Source organism: Anomaloglossus baeobatrachus, chromosome 4 (genome assembly GCF_048569485.1).
Source record: "Anomaloglossus baeobatrachus isolate aAnoBae1 chromosome 4, aAnoBae1.hap1, whole genome shotgun sequence".
NCBI classification, from domain to species: Eukaryota; Metazoa; Chordata; class Amphibia; order Anura; family Aromobatidae; genus Anomaloglossus; species Anomaloglossus baeobatrachus.
The window spans coordinates 151,845,851-151,873,597 of record NC_134356.1 but is presented as its reverse complement, the minus strand read 5'-3'; the positions used below and the strand labels follow the sequence as shown (position 1 = coordinate 151,873,597).

General features: G+C 43.6%; 1 protein-coding gene across 5 annotated transcripts in view; it reads left to right on the top strand.

Moving 5' to 3' along the window:
• SPDL1 (spindle apparatus coiled-coil protein 1) overlaps window positions 1-27,747 on the top strand; it is a 1,183,111-nt gene that overhangs the window by 909,134 nt on the left and 246,230 nt on the right. For 3 of the 5 annotated variants that reach the window (XM_075344562.1, XM_075344560.1, XM_075344561.1), the window contains exon 12: window positions 20,370-20,765. The exons of the other annotated variants lie outside the window; for them this stretch is intronic. In XM_075344562.1, the coding sequence (XP_075200677.1) occupies window positions 20,370-20,520 (151 nt within the window). In that variant the 3' untranslated portion in view covers window positions 20,521-20,765. Of the gene's footprint in view, window positions 1-20,369; window positions 20,766-27,747 lie in introns of those variants that run through there. 5 annotated transcript variants of the gene reach the window in all.

Sequence of the window (27,747 nt, the reverse complement as noted above, 5' to 3'; positions counted from 1 at the left end):
GTAGCAGAAGAAATTGACCGCAATTACCGTTGCTGTGTCCGAAGTTCTTTATTTCAAAATTTCAGTGCAGGATAAAATCATTAGCGGGAGGAGACCTGCATGCCGGCTACTCACAGGGGACGACGGCCGTTTCGCCTGTAATTAGGCTTCCACGGGTCCACATGTGAGTGCAGTGTAGCTCTCCTTAAATAGGAGCCAGCATCCAGATGACATCACCGCACAAACAAAAATATGGAATGTTTTACAAAAACAATTGAAAACAACACAATGTGTATGTGCTGCACACAATATTATACTAAAATCCAAATGGATAAACCAGAGATAACATTTCAGAGGTAAGAGGAACAATTAATGTAATATAAACTGTTATACAGTAAAAAATACAGTAAAAAACACAGTGAGAAGTACGGTTATTTTACAATCATATGATGCAAGATGTTTGGTCAAATCCTTCTTATATATAATGTAATATTTTTATAACCCCTATAAATGGGCATTCTTAATGTTACTGCAAAAAAACAAAAAAAACCATCATACAGGCAATACTATTTTCGTTCATAAAAAGACTGTCATGTCGTTGCGGTCATTCAGACCCAAGTTGCCCTGCGCTCCATATTTAATTATTAATTTCGCTTCAGCCTGCAAAAACAATTTATGGAGATCTCCTCCTTGTGATGGTAATGACATAATTGCTAATCCAGCAAAGCGCAGGACCTCGGGTCGACTTCCATGGGCTTTACGTACATGGTCTATCAACCTGCGGGAGCCCTTGCCTGTTAGGATTGAGTTAAAATGTTCCTTAAATTGGACATACAAACACCTAATGGTTTTTCCAATATAAAACCTTCCACACGGGCATGTCACTACATAAACCACAAATTTTGTTTTGCACGAAATAAACTGTTGAATTCTATGAATATGGGCACCAATCTGTAAGGAATTACCGGTTAAATGCAGATCACAAAATCTGCATTGTCCACATTGGTAGTTCCCCACAGGAGTTTGTTTATCAAGCCACGATTTTCGACTTACTAGTCTGTTCCTGACTAACAGGTCTCTCAAGTTGTGGCTTCTCCTGAAAACGATTCTGTCATTACTGTCACTTTTTTTCCTTTTGTTTTTATTATAACAATTCCCGCTTTTTTGACAGCTATGATCTTTCTGATTCAAAGTTTTATTGTACGCTACATCAATAACAGTATCGGGATACCCCCGAGCCCGTAACCTTTGTTTTAAATCCATAGCTTGTTCCGAGAAGCCTTCGCAGGTACTGTTAGTTCTTTTTAGTCTCAAAAATTGGGCATATGGAAAGGCAGTTTTAGTGGGCTGGGGATGGGCACTTTGAAAATGCAGCAAAGAATTAGTCGCTGTTGGCTTACGATATACTCTTGTAGCAATTTTGCCTTGCTCCACCCATACGTCCACATCCAAAAAATTAAGAGAGTCTCCTCCAAACACGATCGTGAACGACATGTTCATGGTGTTTACGGAGTTAAGATAGGTAACAAAGTCGGTAAATGCCTCCTCCGTTCCATCCCACACCATGAACACGTCGTTCACATACCTCAAATAATGCCGGATGTATTTTAAATATGGGTTGGAGTCATCAAAGACAAACTTGCTTTCAAAAAAGCCCAAAAACAGGTTAGCCATGACGCAAGATACGGGGGTACCCATAGCGGTACCCCCGCACTGTACGTACCATTGATCCAGAAACATAAAGGCATTCTTTGAAAGAACAAATTCTAGTGTTTCCCCAACAAAATCACAAAACAGGGGACTTTTTCCACTCCGTGCTACTATGTCCCTAACTGCCTCTATGTCTAATATCTGTGGAATTCGAGTGTATACATTTTCCACATCTATTGATGTCAATTTAAAAGTTTTTTGCCATGCAATTCGCTTCAATAAGTCTATAAAATCCCCACTATCCTTTACATAGGAAGGAATATTTTTTAATCTTGGTCTTAGGAGCCAATCCAGATAGTGGGAGAGTTGTTCACCAAGTGAACCTATCCCTGCCACTATCGGGCGTCCCAGGGGATTATTGATATTCTTATGAATTTTAGGAATACAGTACCAGTGAGGCTTTGCCGGAAAAGGTGGAATTAATTTCTCAGCTTGTGTGCGAGAAAGAAAATCAAGGGCTACATATTTGTCCAATAAGCGGGTGAGTTGTTTTTTATACTCATATATAGGATTCGATGGAAGAGGGGTATACGTGGAACGATCTTGCAATTGTCTCAGACATTCCTGCATATATTTCTTGCGGGACCAAAGGACTATATTGCCGCTTCGCGTACGTACGCATGATTTTTATTGCGGTTAATTCACCTTCATTCAGATTTTTATCAGGTTTCGGATATAATAACGACTCCACCTCCCTGAGTACTGTATCCTGAAATAAATCAACAAGATTCCCATGTGCAGTGGGTGGAAAAAAGTCGGACTTATTGCCCTTTGTGAATCTAGATGGTTCACTGGCTAGATCACTTCCATCCATAGCCTGATACTGCACAGGCTCAGTCAGACTAAGCAAAAGACTTGCGTCTTGTATTATACCAGGATCAAATGCACCTGTTACATCAAAATTTCCACCAAAAGACTCACATGGCTGTTTGCCCTCAGGAACTCTTCTATTATTTACAGAAACCTGGTGAAAGTGTTTATATATGTGGATCTTCCTTATAGCTTTGAAGAGATCCACTTTAAATTCCACAAAATCAAACCCTTCTGGGACACAAAAGCTTAACCCTTTAGATAGCACAGAAAGCATGTCATTAGAGAGTTCATGGTCAGACAAATTTACTACCACATTATCATTCATAGGATTATCACTTATTTCATTTCCAGGGATATCAGTTAAATTGACTATTAATTCCTCCAAGATACAGTTTTTCTTTTGCGACCTTTTCCCATTCCGATTCTTCCTGCCCCCCCGTCGGGTGCGTTTTCTAAAGGGGTCTGGGTTGGTGCCAGAGTCGGGGTCACATTTGAGGGGCCAGGAACTACATCCTCAGAGCCACTAGACTCTGAGTCTGTAGTCCACTACCCTCTGCCCTGAAAATTAGTTTATTTTTTATATAAGACTGTTTTTAATAAACCCTGGTCTTATCCTTGGTCCAACAAAACACTTGGTTGCTATCATAGTCATTTTTGTCCCTCAGAAATTTTTCCCTTTTTTTATTTTTAATATCCGTCTGTATTTCAATCTGTTTTTTATCCAATTTTTGGGAAAAAACAGACCAATAATCCCCAGCCACCCTTGCACGAGTGTCCTGTTTTAGATTATCAAGTTCATTATTCAAAGCAGCATAGTCCTCGTTTTTTTCCAGAACCAGCTGCAGAAGTCTCATGGAGCAGTCTAGTTGAATGGCCTCCCATTCTTTGGTAAAATTCACATCGTGCTGAAAATGTGAAAGCGTTTTAATTATTCGTAGGCCCCTGGGTACCCTGTTACAGTCTACATATGAGCGCAACCATCTGACAGTCCAAAACAAACGTACTTCTTTTTCAGACAATGAATACATTTTTTGTTTGAGTGTTTTTACACCCATTACCTCTGCTTCTTTTCTCTGGTTGCATTCCACAAAAAAGGAGTCTGCATCGCCTCGTCCCGCCTGAACACCTGTTGGATTAGGTGCAGGTGCATTAGTGCTGTCCATGCTTTCCGTGCCAGGAAAACCGCAAATGTGATGATAATGCCAGTAATACTTATATTCGGTAAAATATCCAGAGGCGCAGTGTGCAGAAAGGACTCAGAAGTGCAGAAGATTCAAATCCAAACGAACAAGGAAAAAATGAGCCCTGCACCACTTGTATGCGTCTATTACCGTTTGGCAAACACACTTGTATGCATATTTAGCACCAGCAGAGTATATAATCCGGGAACAACGTGCTGGTCACAGAAGTAAGTGTCCCATTCAATTCCAAACATTCCATATTTTTGTTTGTGCGGTGATGTCATCTGGATTCTGGTGCAGGCAAAGACCGAGGTCGTGTGCAAGCTCTAATTTCGCCACAACAAAGGGCCACATCTACTCATCGCACGTCCTGTCCAAAATTCTTGGGGACCGCAGCAGTACACCGCTCTTGAACCAAGACCAGTGTCAACAGGTTGTTAGTAGGATAGCGGATAATGCTTCCAGTCAGATTGGCACCACCACAAACACTCTGTCTTCCACACGGTCATGTGTCAGTAGCCGTGATACTGCACCGCACATTTCAGAACCTGATCCTCCTTCCTACCACCAGGCCGAGTACACGTCCACGGACATTACTGATCCCACACTTGGACACTCGGAAGAGCTGTTCACGTTTCCATTCGCACATTCTGGCCTCTCGCAAGCTCCTGTTGAAGTGGGTCATGAGGAGATCGTATGTACAGATGCCCAAATATTTGAGCAGCCACGTTCTCACGAAGTTGGCAACGTGTCTCAACAAGGGGTGGACGATGATGAGACACAATTGTCAGGAAGTCAGGAGGAGGAGCAGGGTGCGGAAGAGGAAGACGACGTGGTGGATGATCCAGTAACTGACCCAACCTGGCAGGAGGATATGCAGAGCGAGGACAGCAGTGCACAGGGGGAAGGAGGCGTTGCATCCCAACAGGCAGTAAGAAGCAGGGTGGTGGCCCCAGGCAGAAGTCAGGCAACCGTTCCCCGGAACAACAACACGACACAAGGTGCCTGTACAAATGTTAGGTCTTCCCGAGTCTGGCAGTTTTTTAAGTTGGCTCCAGATGATTTTAAAAAGGCCATTTGCAACACCTGCCACGCCAGCATCAGCAGGGGTACCAAAACTAGCAGCCTGACCACCACCAGCATGATCAGGCACATGTCAGCCAAGCACCCGACTTTGTGGGATGTACAACAGAGTCGAGGAGCAGTGATTGCTGATGTCTATGCTACATCTTCGCTTGTTGTGCATGCGAGCCAATCCCCTGTCCATGATGCCCGCGAACAAGCCTCCTCCGACCCTGCACCTGCAGTTGCCCATGCAGAAATAACACCATCATCAAGCACGTCCTTGTCCCAGCGCAGCTTTCAGTTATCCATTCAGCAAACCTTTGAACGCAGGCACAAATACACTGTCAACGCCCCACATGCCACACTTCTAAATGCTAACATTTCGCGACTGCTTGCGCTGGAAATGTTGCCTTTTAGGCTGGTGGAGACAGAAGCATTCCGCGACCTGATGGCGGCAGCTGTCCCATGTTACTCGGTCCCCAGCCGCCACTATTTCTCCCGGTGTGCCGTCCCCGCATTGCATAACCATGTGTCACAAAACATCACCCGTGCCCTGAACAATGCTGTTTCACCCAAAGTCCACCTAACCACAGACACGTGGACAAGTGCTTGTGGGCAAGGCCGCTACATCTCGTTGACGGCACACTGGGTTAATATTGTGGAAGCTGGGACCCAGTCTGAGCGAGGGATGGAACACGTCCTTCCCACACCAAGGTTTGCAGGCCCTACCTCAGTCAGGGTTTCACCCACACTCTACAGCTCCGGAATGTCATGCTCTTCAGCCTCCTCCTCCTCCTGCGCATCCTCATCCACTTTACCCTCCACACCAGTCCCAAGCTGGAAGCACTGCAGCACTGCCTCGGTGAAGCGGCAACAGGCTGTGCTGAAGCTAATCTGCATAGGTGACAAACCCCACAATGCAGAAGAGGTGTGGACAGCTCTGAAACAGCAGGCAGATCACTGGCTCACACCTCTGAACTTAAAGCCAGGAGAGGTCGTGTGTGACAATGGCCGGAACCTGGTGGCGGCTTTGAGGCGAGGCCAGCTGACACATGTTCCATGCGTGGCCCATATGCTCAACCTCGTGGTTCAGCGGTTTCTAAAGTCATACCCAGAGCTGTCTGATCTGCTGGTAAAAGTTCGCCGCCTGTCTGCACATTTTCGAATGTCACCTACTGCTTCAGCCGACCTTGTCGGCTTTCAGCGTCGTTTGCATCTTCCGGCTCACAGACTGGTGTGTGATGTTCCCACGCGTTGGAATTCAACTCTGCACATGTTGGTCAGGATATGTGAGCAGAAGAGGGCAGTTGTTGAGTACCTGCATCACCTAAGCCGTCGGGGAAATGGGTCAAACTCCACACATAACACCTGAGGACTGGAGATGGATGTCCGACCTATGTACCATCCTCCAAAACTTTGAGGACTCCACCAAGATGGTGAGCGGCGATGACGCCATTATTAGCGTCACCATGCCGCTTCTCTGCCTTCTAAAATGGTCTCTGCTCAAAAACAAACATGATGCATTGCTGGCGGAGCGCGATGAGTTGGAGCAAGAAACAGTAGTGGGTGTGGGTGATAACACACAGCCCAGCCTCGTCTCATCACAACGTGCAGTGGAGGACTATGACGAGGAGGAGGATGAAGACATGGAGCAACTCTCCGGCCAAATTGAGGATATGACATGCACACCAGTCATATCCTCGGTTCAGCGTGGCTGGCCAGAGGACAGGGTAGATGAGGAGGAGGAGGACAGCATGTTCAGTCATCGTGTTGGTCTGGATACTGAAGTGATGGCTGTTAAGAGTCTGGTGCACATGGCTGACTTTATGGTAAGCTGCCTGTCTCGTGACCCTTGCGTTAAGAACATCTTGGCCGACAATCATTACTGGTTGGTAACACTGTTAGACCCACGCTACAAGGAGAACTTTGTCTTTTATTCCCGAGGCGGAGAGGTCAGCCAAAATGCAGCAGTTCCGGAAGGCCATAGTCACGGAAGTAGGCAAAGCATTCCCCTCATAAAACGCTAGCGTCATAGGTCAGGAATCAGTGGACAACCAAGGTGTACAGCCGAGAGGGGCACAAGTCCAATCCGCCAGAGGTAGGGGAACAGTCTTTAAGATGTGGGACAGTTTTCTCAGCCCCTCACGTACCACAGCCCCTGAGGTGCGGGGTAGTGCCACAAGAAATCCTAAGTTTGCCCAGATGCTCAAGGAGTACCTTGCAGATCGAACAACTGTACTCCGACATTCCTCTGTACCTTACAATTATTGGGTATCCAAGCTGGACACGTGGCAGGAATTGGCTCTCTACGCCTTGGAAGTCCTGGCCTGCCCTGCTGCTAGCGTTTTGTCAGAGCGTGTTTTTAGTGCCGCAGGTGGAATCATTACAGATAAACGCACCCGCCTGTCAACTGAAAATGCTGACAGGCTGACTATGATCAAGATGAACAAGGGTTGGATTGGGCCAGACTTCACCACACCACCAGCAAATGAGAGCGGAATTTAAATTTTGTAACGGGAATTTGCCATGTACTTCCACTCACCCATGGGTACACACTTCTGGACTTTGGATAATCGCTGGACTGCTCCTCCTTTTCCTCATGCGCCACCATGATGACCGTTACAATACTTAGGCCTTTGTTTCAGGTATACCCCCAGTGGTACATTTTTTTTGCCCATTTTTTCAGAATGGACATTACAACGACAGGAGACCCGCTCCTTTGCAATGGGAACAATGTTTTGAGGCCCTCATGCACGTCTCTATCCAGGGACAATGTGGAGCCTCCCAATTTTTGGCTGCCCTGCCAAAGGGCTATACTACAATAGACCCACTTCCTTACAATGGGCACTTCAGGTTTACAGGCCCTCATGCACGTCTCTATCCAGGGACAATGTGGAGCTTCCCAATTTTTGGCTGCCCTGCCAAAGGGCTATACTACAATAGACCCACTTCCTTACAATGGGCACTTCATGTTTACAGGCCCTCATGCACGTCTCTATCCAGGGATAATGTGGAGCTTCCCTATTTTTGGCTGCCCTGCCAAAGGGCTATACTACAATAGACCCACTTCCTTACAATGGGCACTTCAGGTTTACAGGCCCTCATGCACGTCTCTATCCAGGGACAATGTGGAGCTTCCCAATTTTTGGCTGCCCTGCCAAAGGGCTATACTACAATAGACCCACTTCCTTACAATGGGCACTTCAGGTTTACAGGCCCTCATCTACGTCTCTATCCAGGGACAATGTGGAGCTTCCCAATTTTTGGCTGCCCTGCCAAAGGGCACAATAGACCCACTTCCTTACAATGGGCACTTCAGGTTTACAGGCCCTCATGCACGTCTCTATCCAGGGACAATGTGGAGCTTCCCAATTTTTGGCTGCCCTGCCAAAGGGCTATACTACAATAGACCCACTTCCTTACAATGGGCACTTCAGGTTTACAGGCCATCATGTACGTCTGTATGCAGGGGCATTGGTGAACCTCACAATTTTGGACTGCCCTGGCAAAGGAAAATACTACAAAGACTCACTTCCTCAAAATGGGCACATTAGACTCAAGAGGCCTTCATGTACGTGTCTTCTCAGGGACATCGGAGTGCCACACAATGTTTTCACGTAAAATCTTTCATGTAATCTCAAAAAGTAACATACACCAGCTCTATCTCACTATTGGGTATGTGCCCTTAACATTTCCGCCATGAAAATTCATTTTGGTGTCATTTTGGAAGGTTTTCTGGCGAGTCCGTAAAAATGGCGTAAAACTCGGATAAAATTGTTCACAGCTGTGACTTTTGAGTGATAAATGCTTCAAGGGGTCTTCCCCATACTGTTGCCATGTCATTTGAGCACTCTTCGGAGACTTTTGTGACATTTTTAGGGTTTCTACATGCTGCCGGGGGTCATTTCAGAAAAATACTCGGGTCTCCCATAGGATAACATTGGGCTCGGTGCTCGGGCCGAGTACACGAGTATATTGGGATGCTCGGCCCGAGCCTCGAGCACCCGAGCTTTTTGGTACTCGCTCATCACTAGACAGCACTAATGCACCAGCACCTAATCCAACAGGTGTTCATGCAGGACGAGGCGATGCAGACTCCTTTTTTGTGGAATGCAACCAGAGAAAAGAAGCAGAGGTAATGGGTGTAAAAACACTCGAACAAAAAATGTATTCATTGTCTGAAAAAGAAGTATGTTTGTTTTGGACTGTCAGATCGTTGCGCTCATATGTAGACTGTAATAGGGTACCCAGGGGCCTACGAATAATTAAAACGCTTTCACATTTTCAGCACGATGTGAATTTTACCAAAGAATGGGAGGCCATTCAACTAGACTGCTCCATGAGACTTCTGCAGCTGGTTCTGAAAAAAAACGAGGAGGACTATGCTGCTTTGAATAATGAACTTGATAATCTAAAACAGGACACTCGTGCAAGGGTGGCTGGGGATTATTGGTCTGTTTTTTCCCAAAAATTGGATAAAAAACTGATCGAAATACAGACGGATATTAAAAATAAAAAAAGGGAAAAATTTCTGAGGGACAAAAATGACTATGATAGCAACCAAGTGTTTTGTTGGACCAAGGATAAGACCAGGATTTATAAAAAACAGTCTTATATAAAAAATAAACTAATTTTCAGGGCAGAGGGTAGTGGACTACAGACTCAGTCTAGTGGCTCTGAGGATGTAGTTCCTGGCCCCTCAAATGTGACCCCGACTCTGGCACCAACCCAGACCCCTTTAGGAAACACACCCGACGGGGGGCAGGAAGAATCGGAAAGGGAAAAGGTCGCAAAAGAAAAACTGTATCTTGGAGGAATTAATAGTCAATTTAACTGATATCCCTGGAAATGAAATAAGTGATAATCCTATGAATGATAATGTGGTAGTAAATTTGTCTGACCATGAACTCTCTAATGACAAGCTTTCTGTGCTATCTAAAGGGTTAAGCTTTTGTGTCCCAGAAGGGTTTGATTTTGTGGAATTTAAAGTGGATCTCTTCAAAGCTATAAGGAAGATCCACATATATAAACACTTTCACCAGGTTTCTGTAAATAATAGAAGAGTTCCTGAGGGCAAACAGCCATGTGTGTCTTTTGGTGGAAATTTTGATGTAACAGGTGCATTTGATCCTGGTATGTATAATACAAGACGCAAGTCTTTTGCTTAGTCTGACTGAGCCTGTGCAGTATCAGGCTATGGATGGAAGTGATCTAGCCAGTGAACCATCTAGATTCAGAAAAGGCAATAAGTCCGACTTTTTTCCACCCACTGCACATGGGAATCTTGTTGATTTATTTCAGGATACAGTACTCCGGAGGTGGAGTCGTTATTATATCCGAAACCTGATAAAAATCTGAATGAAGGTGAATTAACCGCAATAAAAATCATGCGTACGTGGGATGACACTGTATTCCGCAAAGCGGATAATGGGGGCAATATAGTCCTTTGGTCCCGCAAGAAATATATGCAGGAATGTCTGAGACAATTGCAAGATCGTTCCATGTATACCCCTCTTCCATCGAATCCTATATATGAGTATAAAAAACAACTCACCCGCTTATTGGACAAATATGTAGTCCTTGATTTTCTTTCTTGCACACAAGCTGAGAAATTAATTCCACCTTTTCCGGCAAAGCCTCACTGGTACTGTATTCCTAAAATTCATAAGAATATCAATAATCCCCCGGGATGCCCGATAGTGGCAGGGATAGGTTCACTTACTGAACCACTCTCCCACTATCTGGATTGGCTCCTAAGACCAACATTAAAAAATATTTCTTCCTATGTAAAGGATAGTGAGGATTTTATAGACTTATTGAAGGGAATTGCATGGCAAAAAACTTTTAAATTGACATCAATAGATGTGGAAAATTTATACACTCGAATTCCACAGATGTTAGGCATAGAGGCAGTTAGGGACATAGTAGCACGGAGTGGAAAAAGTCCCCTGTTTTGTGATTTTGTTGGGGAAACACTAGAATTTGTTCTTTCAAAGAATGCCTTTATGTTTCTGGATCAATGGTACGTACAGTGCGGGGGTACCGCTATGGGTACCCCCGTATCTTGCGTCATGGCTAACCTGTTTTTGGGCTTTTTTGAAAGCAAGTTTGTCTTTGATGACTCCAACCCATATTTAAAATACATCCGGCATTATTTGAGGTATGTGGACGACGTGTTCATGGTGTGGGATGGAACGGAGGAGGCATTTACCGACTTTGTTACCTATCTTAACTCCGTAAACACCATGAACATGTCGTTCACGTCTGTGTTTGGAGGAGACTCTCTTAATTTTTTGGATGTGGACGTATGGGTGGAGCAAGGCAAAATTGCTACAAGAGTATATCGTAAGCCAACAGCGACTAATTCTTTGCTGCATTTTCGAAGTGCCCATCCCCAGCCCACTAAAACTGCCTTACTATATGCCCAATTTTCGAGACTAAAAAGAACTAACAGTACCTGCGAAGGCTTCTCGGAACAAGCTATGGATTTAAAACAAAGGTTACGGGCTCGGGGGTATCCCGATACTGTTATTGATGTAGCGTACAATAAAACTTTGAATCAGAAAGATCATAGCTGTCAAAAAAGCGGGAATTGTTATAATAAAAACAAAAGGAAAAAAAGTGACACAAATGACAGATTCGTTTTCAGCTTCAAATTTGGCCCCATGCATGAAAAAATAAAAAAAGCGTTAGAGAGGAATTGGTACATCTTGGAGAGAGACTCTGATTTAATAAATATGGCTCGTTCCCAACCACTTGTTACCTATAGGAGAAGCCACAACTTGAGAGACCTGTTAGTCAGGAACAGACTAGTAAGTCCAAAATCCTGGCTTGATAAACAAACTCCTGTGGGGAACTACCGATGTGGACAATGCAGATTTTGTGATCTGCATTTAACCGGTAATTCCTTACAGATTGGTGCCCATATTCATAGAATTAAACAGTTTATTTCGTGCAAAACAAAATTTGTGGTCTATGTAGTGACATGCCCGTGTGGAAGGTTTTATATTGGAAAAACCATTAGATGTTTGTATGTCCGATTTAAGGAACATTTTAACTCAATCCTAACGGGCAAGGGCTCCCCCAGGTTGATAGACCATGTACGTGAAGCCCATGGAAGTCGACCTGAGGTCCTGCGCTTTGCTGGATTAGTAAGATTGTCATTACCATCACAAGGAGAAGATCTCCATAAATTGTTATTGCAGGCTGAAGCGAAATTAATAATTAAATATGGAGCGCAGGGCAACTTGGGTCTGAATGACCGCAATGACATGACAGTCTTTTTATGAACGAAAATAGTATTGCCTGTATGATGTTTTTTTTTTTGTTTTTTATTTGCAGTAACAGTAAGAATGCCCATTTATAGGGGTTATAAAAATATTACATTATATATAAGGATTTGACCAAACATCTTGCATCATATGATTGTAAAATAACCGTACTTCTCACTGTGTTTTTTACTGTATTTTTTACTGTATTAAAAGTTTATATTACATTAATTGTTCCTCTTACCTCTGAAATGTTATCTCTGGTTTATCCATTTGGATTTTAGTATTATATTGTGTACAGCACATACACATTGTGTTGTTTTTAATTGTTTTTGTAAAACATTCCATATTTTTGTTTGTGTGGTGATGTCATCTGCATGCTAGCTCCTATTTAAGGAGAGCTACACTGCACTTACATGTGGACCCGTGGAAGCCTAATTACAGGCGAAACGGCCGTCGTCCCCTGTGAGGAGCCGGCATGCAGGTCTCCTCCCGCTATTGATTTTATCCTGCACTGAAATTTTGAAATAAAGAACTTCGGACACAGCACCAGTATCTGGGCTTCCAAATGTGCAACTTGCACACATCTCGAACAACAGTTTGCACCCTCGAACGGCTTTTCAAGGACTTCATACATGAGACAAGATGTACACTGGATCGCATTAGCAATAGTGGAGCACATTTTCTAATGGAAATAGCACTAAACAAATGTTAAGTAATTAAACAACTAAATACAAACATATCTACTCACACTTACTTTTGCTCACACTTTGTTCACTCACGCTCACAATGAAAAAGACGGGCCAAAATTCAGAAGTCTTCCTTCCCGCTGTAACGGCTTACTTCCATTTAATGTATATGCAGTTATAGGATTACTCCATCGTAGGTACATTACTTTACATTTATCAACGTTAAATCTCATTTGCCAAGTATCTGCCCATTCTGACATCTTATCCAGATCTTTTTGTAATATTGTACTATCAAGGTCAGTTTTTAATATCCTACATAGTTTGGTGTCATCAGCAAAGACTTACACTTTACTATCAATCCCATCCACAAGGTTATTAATAAAGAGATTTAAAAAAATTGGTCCTAGCACAGATCCCTGCAGCACCCCACTGCTGACTATAGCCCATTTAGAGAATGTACCATTTATGACTACTCTTTGTTTCCTATCTTTTAGCCAATTCCTTACCCAGTTGCATATAGTTTCCCCTAGTACTTGCTTCTGGAGCTTTAGTATAAGGCTATTATGTGGTACAGTATCAAATGCCTTTGCAAAGTCCAAGTAAATTACATCCGCTGCATTACCAATATCCAGGTTTGCAATTACACCCTCATAGAACCCCAACAGGTTGGTTAGACACGACTTATCTTTCATGAATCCATGCTGTCTGTCAGTTATTACATTATTTTCTGCAACATATTTTTGCATGTCATCCCTTAAAATGCCCTCAAAAGTAGTAAAGTCCTTGCTGATCCATGACTTGTTTATCTTGATGAACGTTAGTCTGTCCACATTGTCACTGGACAGACGCGTGTGCTTATCTGTCAGCACACACCCAGCAGCACTGAAGACACGTTCAGAGACAACGCTGGCTGCGGGACACGACAAGATCTCCAAGGCGTAAGTGGCGAGCTCAGGCCATTTTTCAAGATTTGAAGCCCAAAAGGAGCAAGGCTCCAGTTGCAAAGTCATGGCATCGATGTTCATTTGGAGATACTCCTGTATCATCCTCTCCAGCCGTTGTGACTATGTGTCAGACTTCTTGTCTCTTGTGGCCTTGCATTGGATGGTCTAAAAAAATTATGAAACGATTCCATAAAATTGCTGTTACCAGCATCAGATACGGTGTTGCAGGTACGGTTTGACTGATAATGACGAGACAGTCCCTTGCTTGCCAAGTTACAACTGGGAGACTCACTCTGTGCACCACTGGTGTTTGGTGGAAAAGCCGAGCTAAGATTGAGTAACAACGTCTGCTGATACTCCTGCATACGTGCGTCCCTTTCTATGGCTGGAATTATTTCGACAAATTTGGACTTGTACCGGGGATCCAATAGTGTGGTAACCCAGTGGTCATCATCACTTCTAATTCGGACAATCCGAGGGTCATTTTGTAGGTAGTGCAGCAAGAAGGCGCTCATGTGTCTTGCGCTCGCTGTGTTTGTGGCATAGAGGTGATAACCGTGCTTTCTTCCTCTGACATCTCCCCCCAACCTTGTTCAACCGAAATTTGACCAAGGTCTCCCTCATCTGCTGAGTCTTCCATGGCCATCTAGAGTTCGTCCTCCATTTCTTCCTGGTCTCCTGTACCTTCCTCAACATTTTGCCTGCTACCATGCGCCCTTGTTAATACCTCTCCCCCACCGTCCCATGCCTGCCACATTGGTGATGCTGAAAGTCTGGACCTTGTAGATGTTGGTATCCCTTGTGCATATGAATCCTCCTGTACTTCCTCCCCTTCCTCTTGTTCAACCCCCTGACTCCGAATAGTGTTTAGCGTGTGCTCCAGCATGTAAATGACTGGAATTGTCATGCTGATAATGGCATTGTCAGCGCTAAACATATTCGTCGCCATGTCTAAACTGCAGAAGGGTGCATAGGTCCTTGATCTGAGACCACTCCAGCAGCGTAATCTGCCCCACCTCTGCATTTCGTTGGCCCAGGCTATACGTCATAACGTATTGCCCCAGGGCTCGGCGGTGCTGCCACAGTCGCTGCAACATGTGGAGAGTCGAATTCCAGCGTGTCGCCACATCGCATTTCAGGCGGTGAACCGGCAGGCCAAAAGACTTCTGGAGCGATGCAAGTCAGTCAGCTGAGACAGTTGAATGGCGGAAGTGAGCAGAGAGTGACCGTGCCCTGTGCAGAAGCCCATCTAGGCCGGGATAGTGGGTTAAAAATTGCTGGACAACAAGGTTCAACACGTGAGCCATACAAGGCACGTGTGTCACCCTGCCCAGGCGAAGGGCCGCACCCAGGTTTGCAGCATTGTCGCACACGGCCTTCCCAGGCTGCAGGTTGAGTGGAGACAACCATTTACGAAACTCGGACCGCAGAGCTGACCACAACTCCTCAGCTGTGTGACTCTTTTTTCCCAGACATTTCAACATAAAGACCGCCTGATGCTGTTGAGCTCTGCTGCCACCATAGTAAGGAGGTGTGCGGGATTCCTTGTGCGCAGTTACATCGTTGGTGGCCTGACCAGGCAGGCTTGGGTCGGAGGTGGAGGACCCAGACAAGGTTGAGGAGGCAGAAGCAGTGGAGGAACTTCTACATAAAGAGGATTGACGCACAAATCGTGGGGACGGAAAAACTTGTTCAGCAGATCCTTCTCCATCTCTCACCATAGTTACCCAGTGCCCAGTCAGCGACATGTAACAACCCTGTCCATGCTTACTGGTCCAAGTATCGGTGGTGAAATGCACCCTGTCACACACAGCGTTTCTCAAGGAAGCGGTGATGTTGTGTGCAACATGCTGGTGTAGCGCAGGCACACCTTTTTTGGAGAAGTAGTGGCTACTGGGCATCTGGTACTGGGGCACTGTGACTGACATAAGGTCTCGAAAATCCTCTGTGTCCACCAGGCGGAAAGGCAGCATTTTGGTAGCCAAGAGCTTACAGAGGGTGAAAGTCAACCTCTTAGCTTTGTCATGGCTCGGAGGAAATAGCCTTTTATTTTTCCACATCTGAGGGACCGAGATCTGGCTGCTGTGTGGAGACTGTGTTGAGTAGGGTGTCCCTGGAAAACTGCAGGTCTGTGAGAAAAGTGCAGGTGGAGACATGATGTTGCCTTCATCCAAAGTTGGTGCTCTTGATGTCTGAGAGAGCTCTACAGCAGCACTTATTTCACCTTCCAAAACAACTCATGACCTGCCAAGCAAACCGCCTGTTCCTGTTAAAGAGGTGGAAGGTCTGCGTTGAAAAACATGTATGACAGTTGTCCCCACAGTCATAGAGGAAGAAGAGCGCGTGGATGCACTTGAAGGGGCAGACGGTGGTTGGCCCGCTCCGCTAGGCCGCATTGTAGCACAGTGAGCTTCCCACTGGGACTTATGCTTGTTATTCATGTGACGATTCATGGAAGTTGTCAAACTAGTGAGCTTTTGGCCCCTACTTATAGATTTGCAACAAATCTTACATATCACATGATTTGGGAGATCCTTTGCGAAGTCAAAAAAGGACCAGGCTAGGCAAGGCTTAGAGCCCATGCGACCTGCAGAGCCACCCCGACTTGTGCTCAGAGGCAGAGTTGTGGCTGAGGATGCAGTTGGTGACGTGCTTCCAGCACTCTGACTCTGTCCAGGAAGGCGCAAGGTAACTTCGTCGGCAGTTGCATCCTCCTCCACCGCCTCTGCTGACCTCCTCGAGTGCGTGAATGTGGGTTGACAGTAAGTGGGATCTAGAACTTCATCATCAAGCGTTGTGTTTGCACTCCCCTCGCCCTCAGACCTAACCTCTTCCTGCCCTGACTGAATAGTTAAGTTGTCATCCTAATCAGGTATCTGCGTCTCATCGTCATCAGTATGTTCCTCATTGTCTCCACCAACAGGTGTTAAAGTTTGGGAGGGAGGGTGTACATTATGCTCAGAAACTTGGTCATCAGGGCCTGAATCAGACTCACAAGGCTTCTGGCCATCACTGCAGACCATTTCCTGGTCTGTACTGACTGTAGCTTGGGAGCAGACCTCTGATTCCCAGGGTATAGTGTGACTGAACAGCTCTGCAGACTCAGCCATCTCTTTTACACCTTACTCTGCATGGCGGGTGGAGACTTGAGAGCTTGGAGAAAACAAGTGCGATTGGGGTGACAACTCATAGGACTGTTGTTTTTTGGATGTTGAGGTGGAGGAGAAGCCACTTGTTGGAGCCCTTGCGATCCAATCAAGCATGTTCTTTTTTGGTGCATCTACCTTTTTTAGAGTTGTTCGGTTACGTAAAAAAGGGAGCACATCAGATTGGCCACGGAAAGTAGTAGACATATTACTTTTGCTGGAAGATGGCTTTTCTTCAGCAGATGTTAATGTAGGTTTCCCACCTACCCCACAGACACAAATTTTTTTTCCTTTTCCAACACGCCTGTTCCCCTTTCCACCAGCATCTGTCCTTTTGCCACTCATTTTGTTAGCAACAAGATTGGACACTTAAAATGTGGTAGCAAAAATGGAGAGGTGGTGTACATTGCAAAGGTGGTCTAGCTTTATTGACATCTGAAGAACCAATACCGAGTATCCCGGTCAATTTTAGTATGCCCCTAACAGTGGCAGCACAGTTTGCAATTAGAATTGCGTAGCAAAAATGGACAGGTGTGTAGCATGCACAGGTGCTGTGGGTCAGTGGACAGCAAAGGAACTTTAACTTAGTATTACAGACACTTTTAGGATGCCACAAAAAGTGTCAGCTCTATGGGGAAATAAAATAGCGTGGCAAAAAATGGCCAGGTGGGTAGAATGCTCGGGTGCTGTAGGTAGCAGGACAGCAAAGCCCAGCACAGCATTTGCACGGACCTGCCTAGCAGCTATGGCTATGAACGCCTTTAAATCAGCCCTGAAAAGGGCTTAAATAACCAGTAGTCCCTAATCCCTAAAGCCTGTGTAGCTTGCACTGTATCTCTATAGCGCACACAGCAGCAGGAGCAGTGACTGTCACCCACACGCAGCAGACTGGCGGCGACGGGGAAAATGGCCATGTTTTATAGAGCAAAGACATGTGACATGCACAGCCTATGACACAAGCCCTTGCTTGTCTGGCAAAAATCCACTGTGCAGTGTGTGTCTCTGTGATTTGCTGACAGCCTGGCCCGCCCCACTGTATGCGCGGTTAGGGAAAAAAAATGGCGATCGGCATTATCTCAGCACTCAGCTCAGCAGCAGCACTGATCTAAACCCTGTCCCCCCCCCCCACACACACTATACGCTGAATTTTGATAATAGCGTGATTAACACAGTGACTCACACTATTACAGTGAAAAGTCAGCTAGTAACTAGCTTGGCTTTTTGGTGCTCGAACCGTTCTCGAATGTAACTCGAACTGTCGAGCGTTTAGGAAAAAGCTCGAGTTCGTCGAGTCTCTCGAACATCCCCCAAAATCACTTGAACATGAAATTGGCGAACATCGAACATCATATAGCTCTAGTTGTGAGATAGAGTTAAGAGCCTCCACATGGCGACTCACCTGATCCCATAGGTTTTCTATTAGATTCAGAGCTGGAGAAAGTCCAGGGCATTCTATTTGAGGTAGTCTTCAGCAGCCGTTTCCTAATGATGCAACCTCGATAAGCTTGAGCATTGTCATTCATGAAGATGAAATTATGCCTGTATTCATGCAGAGGTACAATGACTGGATTAATTATATTATTCAAGTAGCAGGGGCTTGTTTCTGTACGACCCACAATGTGTAAAGTCGTTTTTTTAACTAGACACACGTGCCCACACTGCAACACCACCACTACCAAAGGCTCTTCTGGTGTCAACTGAGGCTGATGCATAGCACCCTCCTTCACGTCTCCAATATCGTTGGAGGCCATCATTTCTGCTTAGTGTGATTCAACTTTCATCAGTAAACAGCACTGAGGCAAACTGGTCCCTCGTCGAGAAAGATGATGATGACACTTGTGCCTGGTGATGTTTTCAGGTACCCTTGCAGATATTCTAGCAGGCAGACCAGTCTTATGTAAACTGTTTAGAATGGTGACTTGACACTTGAGTGCTTCTCACCTCTCTCAAATGTGCTTGTACTTATGTTGCATTCATCATCATGGTTCCGAATTAGATTTTTCACAAAACAAGGGGAAAAAAAGGAGGAAAAATGGCTTCCACACCCCCCCCCCTCCAGTTTCAACACATTTTGAATTTCCCAATTTTTCAGTGCATTGACTAGTAAGTAAAATGGTGTCATTCAAAACTACTACTTGTCCCGCAAAAACAAGCAGTTATATGGCTTTATGGATGGAAAAATCAGTGTGTTATTTCTCTTTTGGAAAAGGGGAAAAAAAATTTCTAAAGGAAAATTGGCTATAGAGGGAAAGGAATAGAGTTCCTGTCAATGTCTAACCATGTCCATAACAGTATACCTTAAGATTTCCATTGCATTGAAATTCATGTTTTATTCCCATGAAAGTGCACTTGAGTGTGACAGTGCACTTGCAGTCTTGGGCTCCACTTCTGCCCTCCGTTTATTGATTAATGATTGACAATCTAGACAGAGGCACGGTCGGACAAGAAGCGGATATAACACTGGTAACCATTTTTACGTTTTATTCACAATTTTGCAGCTTGCTTTGACAACGTCATCACGTAGTGTTCGTGTATGCAAACTCTCAACATTTATTTTTACTGTATTTTTCCTGCTATTCTATTCCTTCTAAGAACTGTAAAATGTCCAGCATATCTTTTCTATAAGAATGAAACAATTTTAAGCAGCAGTAAAAGTAACCAATTAACATGTGAACATTGGCTCAGTTATTGAACCAACACTGGATCAGTTATTGATACAACATCTGAGACGATAGGTCGTCCCGGGCACTAATCCAAGGTAAAAAAAAAAAAAAGAAGAAAAATACCAGCGGGGTTTTGAGGAAATAAGGAAAACAATTTAACAGCTACTTTATATGAAAAGAACATAGCTGATTTTGAAATTTATATAGTTGGATCAGCTGGCAAAGGGACAAATTTCCTTATTTTATCCAACTTTTTCTGCATTTGTAAGATGTTTGTTATTTGGGTAATAAGGAAGTTTATGTTCCTATGGCAGCCAATCTACCTATAAAAGTTTCAAAATCTGTTACATTAATTTCTTTGAGATTCTGTTAAAATAATGATTTCATTTTATTCAGCTTCCTAAGATGTTCATGTCAATATAAAATGGCTTAGGAAGATTCATCCAACTGACAGATTTTTCTTTAAATGGATTGTCATGATATACTGTATATTGTTTAATTATATAAAACAAAACATTTATTAACTTTTTTGCTCTTCAGCCGCTGAGGTCTATTTTTTTACTTGTTGCTGTATAGTGACAGATTCCCTTCAATCCCAAGATCTATGTTGGAAAAAGGGTGAACATTATTTGGACTTCTGTGTGCAGTGTTATAAACAATAATGCAATTAGGTTGGGGAGTAATACTCAGGTGCTATAATATAGTATAAATGCAAGTGCACAAATAACTTTACAGTTGTATTTGTTTTCCACCTGATTGTGTCTAAAAGCAGTGATTTAATTGGTTTCTAAAGTAAATCAAATGAAGGTGATTCACATATACAGCTCTAGCAGATACTCTGTCCTAAAATCTCTAGCCATGCATTATTTTTTAAGAGACTTATTAAAATTAGAATAACTGTTTGCCTGTAGGTCTTCTGCTGAAGATTCAAGCTATGAAGCAACAAATGCTGAAGAGGAGAAAAATTTGCAAAAGTTTAAGAGGAAATCAAGGCATGAGGCTCAACCCATTCTTCATGTGCCGTCAAAGCCAGCCTCAGTAACACAATGTCCGCAGCAATAATACAGCTTTTGTCATCATTTTGCTACATGCAGATACTTAGAATTATAATGTTTACTTTACAGCATAGGTTTTCAAACAATATGGTAACATAAGAGAGATAAGATTTTATAAACCAAACACAAAATATAGCCAGCTCACCATATCCAAATGATCTGGAGTGCATCACGTTGTCCACAAGGAAAAACCCAGACGCGGGCTGCATATACTCCAGAGAGAAAGGAACATCCAGCAGACAAAGGCGAGGATTAATAAAACGGTCTTTATTCAATTCTTTAAAAACAGTCACAGCGGTACAGGCACCAATAGATCTCTCGGGATGGATGATCCAACGTGTTTCAACAAAAAGGTACCTTTTTGTTGAAACGCATTGGATTGTCCATCCCGTGAGATCTTTTGGTGCCTGTATCGCTATGACTGTTTTTAAATAATTGAATAAAGACAGTTTTATTTATCCTCGCCTTTGTCCGCTGGATGTTCCTTTCTCTTTAGAGATAAGATTTGCATCATAACACAGAGCAACACATTTTTCCCTCATATTACGCTTGTATACATTTTTGTTCTCCTCTGCTTATGTTTAACTAGACTGGTATTGTTTCCATTTCACTTGCTAAATTTGCATTATATGCTGTTCAGAACATTTCATGTCTATATGTCAAACGAACATCAGAAGGATTATGACCATTTCACCTCTACTACTTTTTTCAGCATGCTCACTTGTAGAATAGCTCATTTACTTAGTCTTTGGTACTACTATACAGCAAAAACAACCAAGCATTTTTACCTTATAAATATTTATATAAAAATATTTATCTTCGGTGTTAGATGCTTGCACACCACAGATGGTATTGGCTCTGGTGTTGGTGAGTTGTAAAAATTAAACAGAGACTAACTTCACCACTCCATACGAAGTGTAATGGGCACTGCCAAAATCAATTCCTGTTCTCTTAAATGGGAGTTGTCCTGCAGTACGTGCAATACCTGGTGCGTGCTATAAATTTTATGGATGTGTACTGTTTGCTCCATACAATTGATCTAAACACTGGATAAAGCTAATGACAATATGTCTTCTTATATGCCTGAAAAACCCTTAGAAAACTTATTTTTTATCCATCAAGCAAACATTAAGTTTACCTAAATGTAATTAACTGTAATCTTCTTAGCTTTTTTAGTGTGTTTTCTATGCAGTCCTGGTTGTTAATCTATTACTAAAGTTTTTCCAGTTTTATGGTATTAAAGTTGTATTCATTCTATAATAAATTTGTTCTACAATATTAACATTGTTTCTATTATTTTTCATTCCAAAGTACCTGTGCTAGCTCTGAATGGAAAAAATCATTTTTGTAGAGCTTTAAATGTTATCCTGATTATGAGCTGCATCCCTGTCAGCTGAACAAAAAGTGTGTGATTCATTTTAGGCTATGTGCGCACATTGCAGGTTTTTTTCACGTTTTTGTCATGTTTTAAACTGCACTTTGTCAATGACAAACTGCATGCTTTTGCTTCCCCAGCAAAGTCTATGAGAAATCAAAATTTCCATGCGCATGTTGCAGTTTTTTTGTCAGCATTTTGTTTGTCAAATTTTTGCTAAAATCTTTGACAAAAAAAAGCAGTATATCACTTCTTTTTGCGTTTTTGTCACATTTTTTAACCCATAAAACTCAATGAGAGACTGAAAAATTGATGGCAAAACGCATTGTAACAAAGGGGTTGCGTTTTGTATGTGATGTACATGCATTCTTGTCACAAAAAATGCTGGTCACCCTCTTGGTTCCAAGATAAAAAAAAAACTTGCAGCAGTGAAACTCTCTCTCTCTTTCTCTGTCCACTTCAGAGTCACTGATAACCGGCGCTGCTGTCACACTGCTTCCGGAGACTGTCATTCTCCTTCATTACCCTCATTACATATTCACTGCACCCGCTCATTAAGCTCATACATATTCACTGCTTCCCCTGTCCATGATTGGTTGCAGTCAGACAGCTGTCACTCAGCGTGGAGGCGCATTTGACAGTAACCAATCATAGCCACCTGTGGGCGGGTCTATATCGTACAAGAAAATAAACAAATAATTTTAAAAAAATGCCACGGTTCCCCCCAATTTTGTTACCCAGCCAAGATAAAACCTTACAGCTGAGGGCTGGTATTCTCAGGCTGGGGAGACCCACGTTATTGGGAATCCCCCAGCCTTAAAATATCAGCCAGCAGCCGCCTGGAATTGCCGCATTCATTAGATGCGACAGTCCCAGGACTTTACCGGATTCTTTCCGATTACCCTGGTGCGGTAGCAATCGGGGAAATAAGGGCGTAATGGCAGCACATAGCTGCCACTAAGCCCTAGGTTAGCGATGGCAGGCATCTATGAGACACGCTATCATTGCTAATCTGTAAGTGAAAGTAAATAAACACAAACATCCAAAAAATTCTATATTTGAAATCAAAGACAAAAATGCATCCTCTTTTACCACTTTATTAACCCCACAACCACCCTTCCAGGTACAACATAATCCACACGAGGTGCCACGATGTTTCCACCACTGCCACATCTGCTGCTCACAGTAAAAGCCATATAAAATGACTGCCTGCTGTGAGCTCCACTCAGCAACTGAAGTGAGCCGCGCAGTTAGCCCCGGCCTCAGCTGGAGTCCTCCACCTGTGACTGCAAATCAGGCCGCTACTGAAGTGAGCTGCAGGGGGAGAACTCACCTGAGTGACATCACCGCTGATTGCTCAGCTCACTTCAGTCGCGGCCTGAACTTCACAGCGGTGAACTTGTAACGTCACTGCCTCGACACGCTGTACTGCGGGGCCTGCACCTGTGACATCAGGGGTTCACCCGAGTTCATTCTCATAGTTCAGCTCTGTTTGGACGCACAGCTGGCAGTCATGCTCCATGACGCTCGCTGTGACAGAAGAGTGATGTAGCAGAGCGGATTCACAATGGGACCTCGTGTGGATAACGTCGGACCTGGAAGTATGTTTGGGGAGTTTATTAAAGTGGTGAAAGAGGATGCTTTTTTTTTCTCTTATGTTACATAGTTACTTAGGTTGAAAAAAGGCCTAGGTCCATCTAGTTCAACCTTCCTCCACCAGTTATACATTTGGTCACTAAGTCATTTATAACCAACAATGTTCTGTGTACTGAGGAAATCATCCAGCCGTTTTTTAAAAGCTGTTATAGTATCTGCCATTACTACCTCTTGTGGTAGGGCATTCCACAGTCTGCTCTAACTGTAAAGAACCCTTTCCTATTTAGCTGTCGGAATCGCCTTTCTTCCACTCGCAGTGAGTGCCCCCTGGTCTTTAGTATTGTCTTTGGAAGAAATAAGTCATGTGCCAGTCCTTTATATTGCTCACACATGTATTTATACATATAAATGAGATCTCCTCTGAGACGTCTTTTTACTAAGCTAAACATATCTAAATTGTTCAACCTCTCATCATATGGGAGGCCTTCCATTCCTTGTAGTAGTCTAGTTGCCCACCTTTGAACTGACTCTTACTTCTGAATGTCCTTTTTAAAATGTGGAGCCCAAAACTGGATCCCATATTCCAGATGTGGCCTTACAAGTGATTTATAGAGGGGTAACAATACATTGGGATCACAGGATCTAATCTCTCTTTTTATACACCCCAAAATCTTGTTTGCTTTAGCAGCTGCTGCTTGACATTGAGAGCTGCTGCTCAGCTTATTTGTAATGAGAATACCCAAGTCCTTCTCCTGTTCTGTAGTCCCGAGTTTACTTCCATTTAATGTATACGCAGTTATAGGATTACTCCGTCCTATGTGCATTACTTTACATTTATCAACATTAAATCTCATTTGCCAAGTATCTGCCCATTCTGACATCTTATCCAGATCTTTTTGTAATATTGTACTATCAAGGTCAGTTTTTAATATTCTACATAGTTTGGTGCCATTAGCAAAGACTGACACTTTACTATCAATCCCATCCACAAGGTCATTAATAAAGAGATTAAAAAGAATCGGTCCTAGCACAGATCCCTGCGGCACCTCACTGCTGACTATAGCCCATTTAGAGAATGTACCATGTATGACTACTCTTTGTTTCCTATCTTTTAGCCAATTCCTTACCCAGTTGCATATAGTTTCACCTAGTCCTTGCTTCTGGAGCTTTAGTATAAGGCTATTATGTGGTACAGTATCAAATGCCTTTGCAAGGTCAAAATAAATTACATCAGCTGCATTACCAATATCCAGGTTTGCACTTTACCCTCATAGAACCCCAACAGGTTGGTTAGACACGACTCATCTTTCATGAATCCATGCTGTTTCTCAGTTATTATATTATTTTCTGCAATATATTTTTGCATGTCATCCCTTAAAATTCCCTCAAAAACTTTGCATACTACTGATGTCAGGCTTACTTGGACGGTAGTTGCCTGGATCTACCCTCTTACCTTTCTTATAAAGGATTTTTTGGGTGTTTGTGTTTATTTACTTTTACTTACAGATTAGTGATGGTGGTGTCTCTTAGACGCCTTCCATTACTAAGCTAGGGCTTAGTAGCAGCTGAGGGCTTTTATTAACTCCTTATTACCCCGATTGCCACTGCACCAGGACAACGGGAAGAGCCAGACCCAGCGCCATAATTGGTGCATCTATGGATGCGCCATTTCTGTGTTGGCTGTGAGCTGCTATTGTTAGGTTGGAAAGGGCCAAATAAAGATGGCCCTTCCCACCCTAATAATATCAGCCCCCAGTTGTCTGCTGTACCTTGGCTGGTTGTAGAAAAATGGGGGGGACCCCACGTCCTTTTTAAAATTAAAAAAAGTAAGTCAAATAATTACAAAAAAAAAAAAAGCTTGGGATCCCTTCTATTTTTCATAACCAACCAAGGTATAGCAGACAGCTTAGGGTTTCAGCCTGCGGCTGCTGCTGTTCCTGTGGTGGATATGAAAAACAGGGGGACCCCACATCATTTTTTTACCCAAAACTTTAAAAAAAAAAAAAAAAAAAGCTGTCCAATCTAGCGATCGCTCTATCAAGCTATTCTATCTGTTCTTTATCTGTTCTCTATGTTCTTTCTATCTATTCCATGTGTTCTTTCTAATTTTCTACTTATTCTAGCTGTCAAATTAATTATCCTATCATATTTTTTTTTCTCCTTTAAAAAACGCATGAAGAAAGACGTGGTAAAAATGCATTTTTTTTTGTCAGATGCAGTGTTTACAGTTCTCAATGTCTGCCAGAGGGTGCAGTTTTGTTGTCAAACCAAAAACACAGCGTGCACACACCCCCTAACTTTTCACTGTGTTCTCAACTACTGATGGACGAACCCGGACTGTAAAGTTTGGGATCCGTACCGAACAGATAGTGTTCATGCACAAGGTCCCGAACACGTGTTTTCCTGGGAAATCCATGTTGCAGTTTGGGTCCAAGGGCTGTAAAAATAACCCTGTGACGTAGTCCAAAGTGAGCATCCGGGAGCGAGCAGACCTGTGTTTGTCTCCTCACACAGATGTAGCAGAGCTGAAGAGCTCTGCTACATCTGTGTGAGGAGACAAACACAGGTCTGTTCGCCCCCGGGTAACCTCCACTGACCACAGAATCTTCCATGATGTCTTGCGCATGTCATCATTCATAGTTTTTTTTTTTTGTTTAGGTTTTTTTTTTTTCAATTAATTAAAGTGGTGACGTCAGCTGTGCCCTCAGGTAACCCCGACTCTGACGTCAGTACTCTCACTGCTGACAAGCGCTCACTTTACGGCAGTGTTGCAGTGACGTCAGTCGAGGTTACCCGGGGGCACAGCTGACCGGCCTCAGCTGTGCACTCGCGTGAATTCTCTGACTGCTCTCAGCTTAGTCTGTGTGAGAATACCTGTGTTTGTCTCCTCGTACTGATGTAGCAGAGCTGAAGATGCTCGCCTGCCTTTGGACTACATTGGAGGGTTTTTTGGGGGTTAATAAAGATGGAGTCCTAAATGTCTTTTGTTTTATTTCTAATAAAATATTTTTTTCTTTGTGTTGCTGTTTTATTTTACTGTTAAAATAACAGACAATCACAGATTCTGTTACAGAGTGGGCGTCTGTGATTGGATGCTGGAGTAACTTGAAACCAGCCCATACATTCTAGCATCTAGAATGTATGGGCAGATTCCAGGTTACTCCAACAGCCAATCACAGATGCTCATTCTGCGTGACAGCGTCTGTGATTGGCTGTTGGGTTCCTCATACATATAAAAAAAAAAGAGGTAGCGCTCCACAGTACTTTTGATTCTCAGCACGACTAAAGTGGATGGCTACGGCCTGCCACCCCCATTTGCCTGGCTTTACATTTGCTGGCAATCAAAATACAGGGAAGCGCATTAATTTTTTTTTTTAATTATTTAAAAGAAAGATAAAAATGCGTGGGCTCCTGCCGTATTTTGATCTCCAGTTAGGTAAAACCAGGCAGCTGGGGGCTGGGATTCTCAGCTTGGTAAGGCCCAAGTGCTCTGGGCCCCCCACACTAAAAACCGCCGTTCGCAGCTGTCCCTGGAAATGGCGTATTGTGCCATTTACATTCGCCTTACCCGACTCATCCCGCGGCACTGATGGCGGGAGCACGTGGGAAAATAAAGGGGTGAATACTAGCTTCATATTCTCAGCTGGTACTAAGCCCGAAATTCATAGTGTCACGCTAAATTAGACATTGCTAGTAATCCGTAAAAAAAAAAAAAACCACAACACATAGAAAATTAGTTTTTATTAGAAATAAAGCAAAGAACACATTTAGAGACTCTATCTTTATTATAAAAAAAATCCTTAGTTCGACGTAGTCCACAGCGAACCCAATGTCAGATCTGCTTCATCGTTCTGTACAGACAAGGGTCTCTACAGAGCAAGAATCAGGCTGAGGGTAGGATTCTACTTGTGAGAGACTTGCACGTATCTCGTATCGCATCACCCGGCACGGCCTGCCTCTCTCCCAACAGGAGCAGGTCGGCTGCATGTATTTCTCTGCAGCTGAGACCCTCCCATCGGGAGAGAGGCAGGCCATGCCGGGTGATGCGATGCGAGATACGCGCGAATCTCTCACAAGTGGAATCCTACCCTGACACAACGTCTCACATCGGTATCACCCAGCACAGGGCACACTATCCTGACAGGAGTGCTTCAGCTGCATGGAAATACATGCAGCTGACCCGCTCCTTTCAGGAGAGTGTGCACCGTGTCAGGTGATACCGATACGAGACTCGCGCGAGTCCTACGCAAGTAGAATCATATC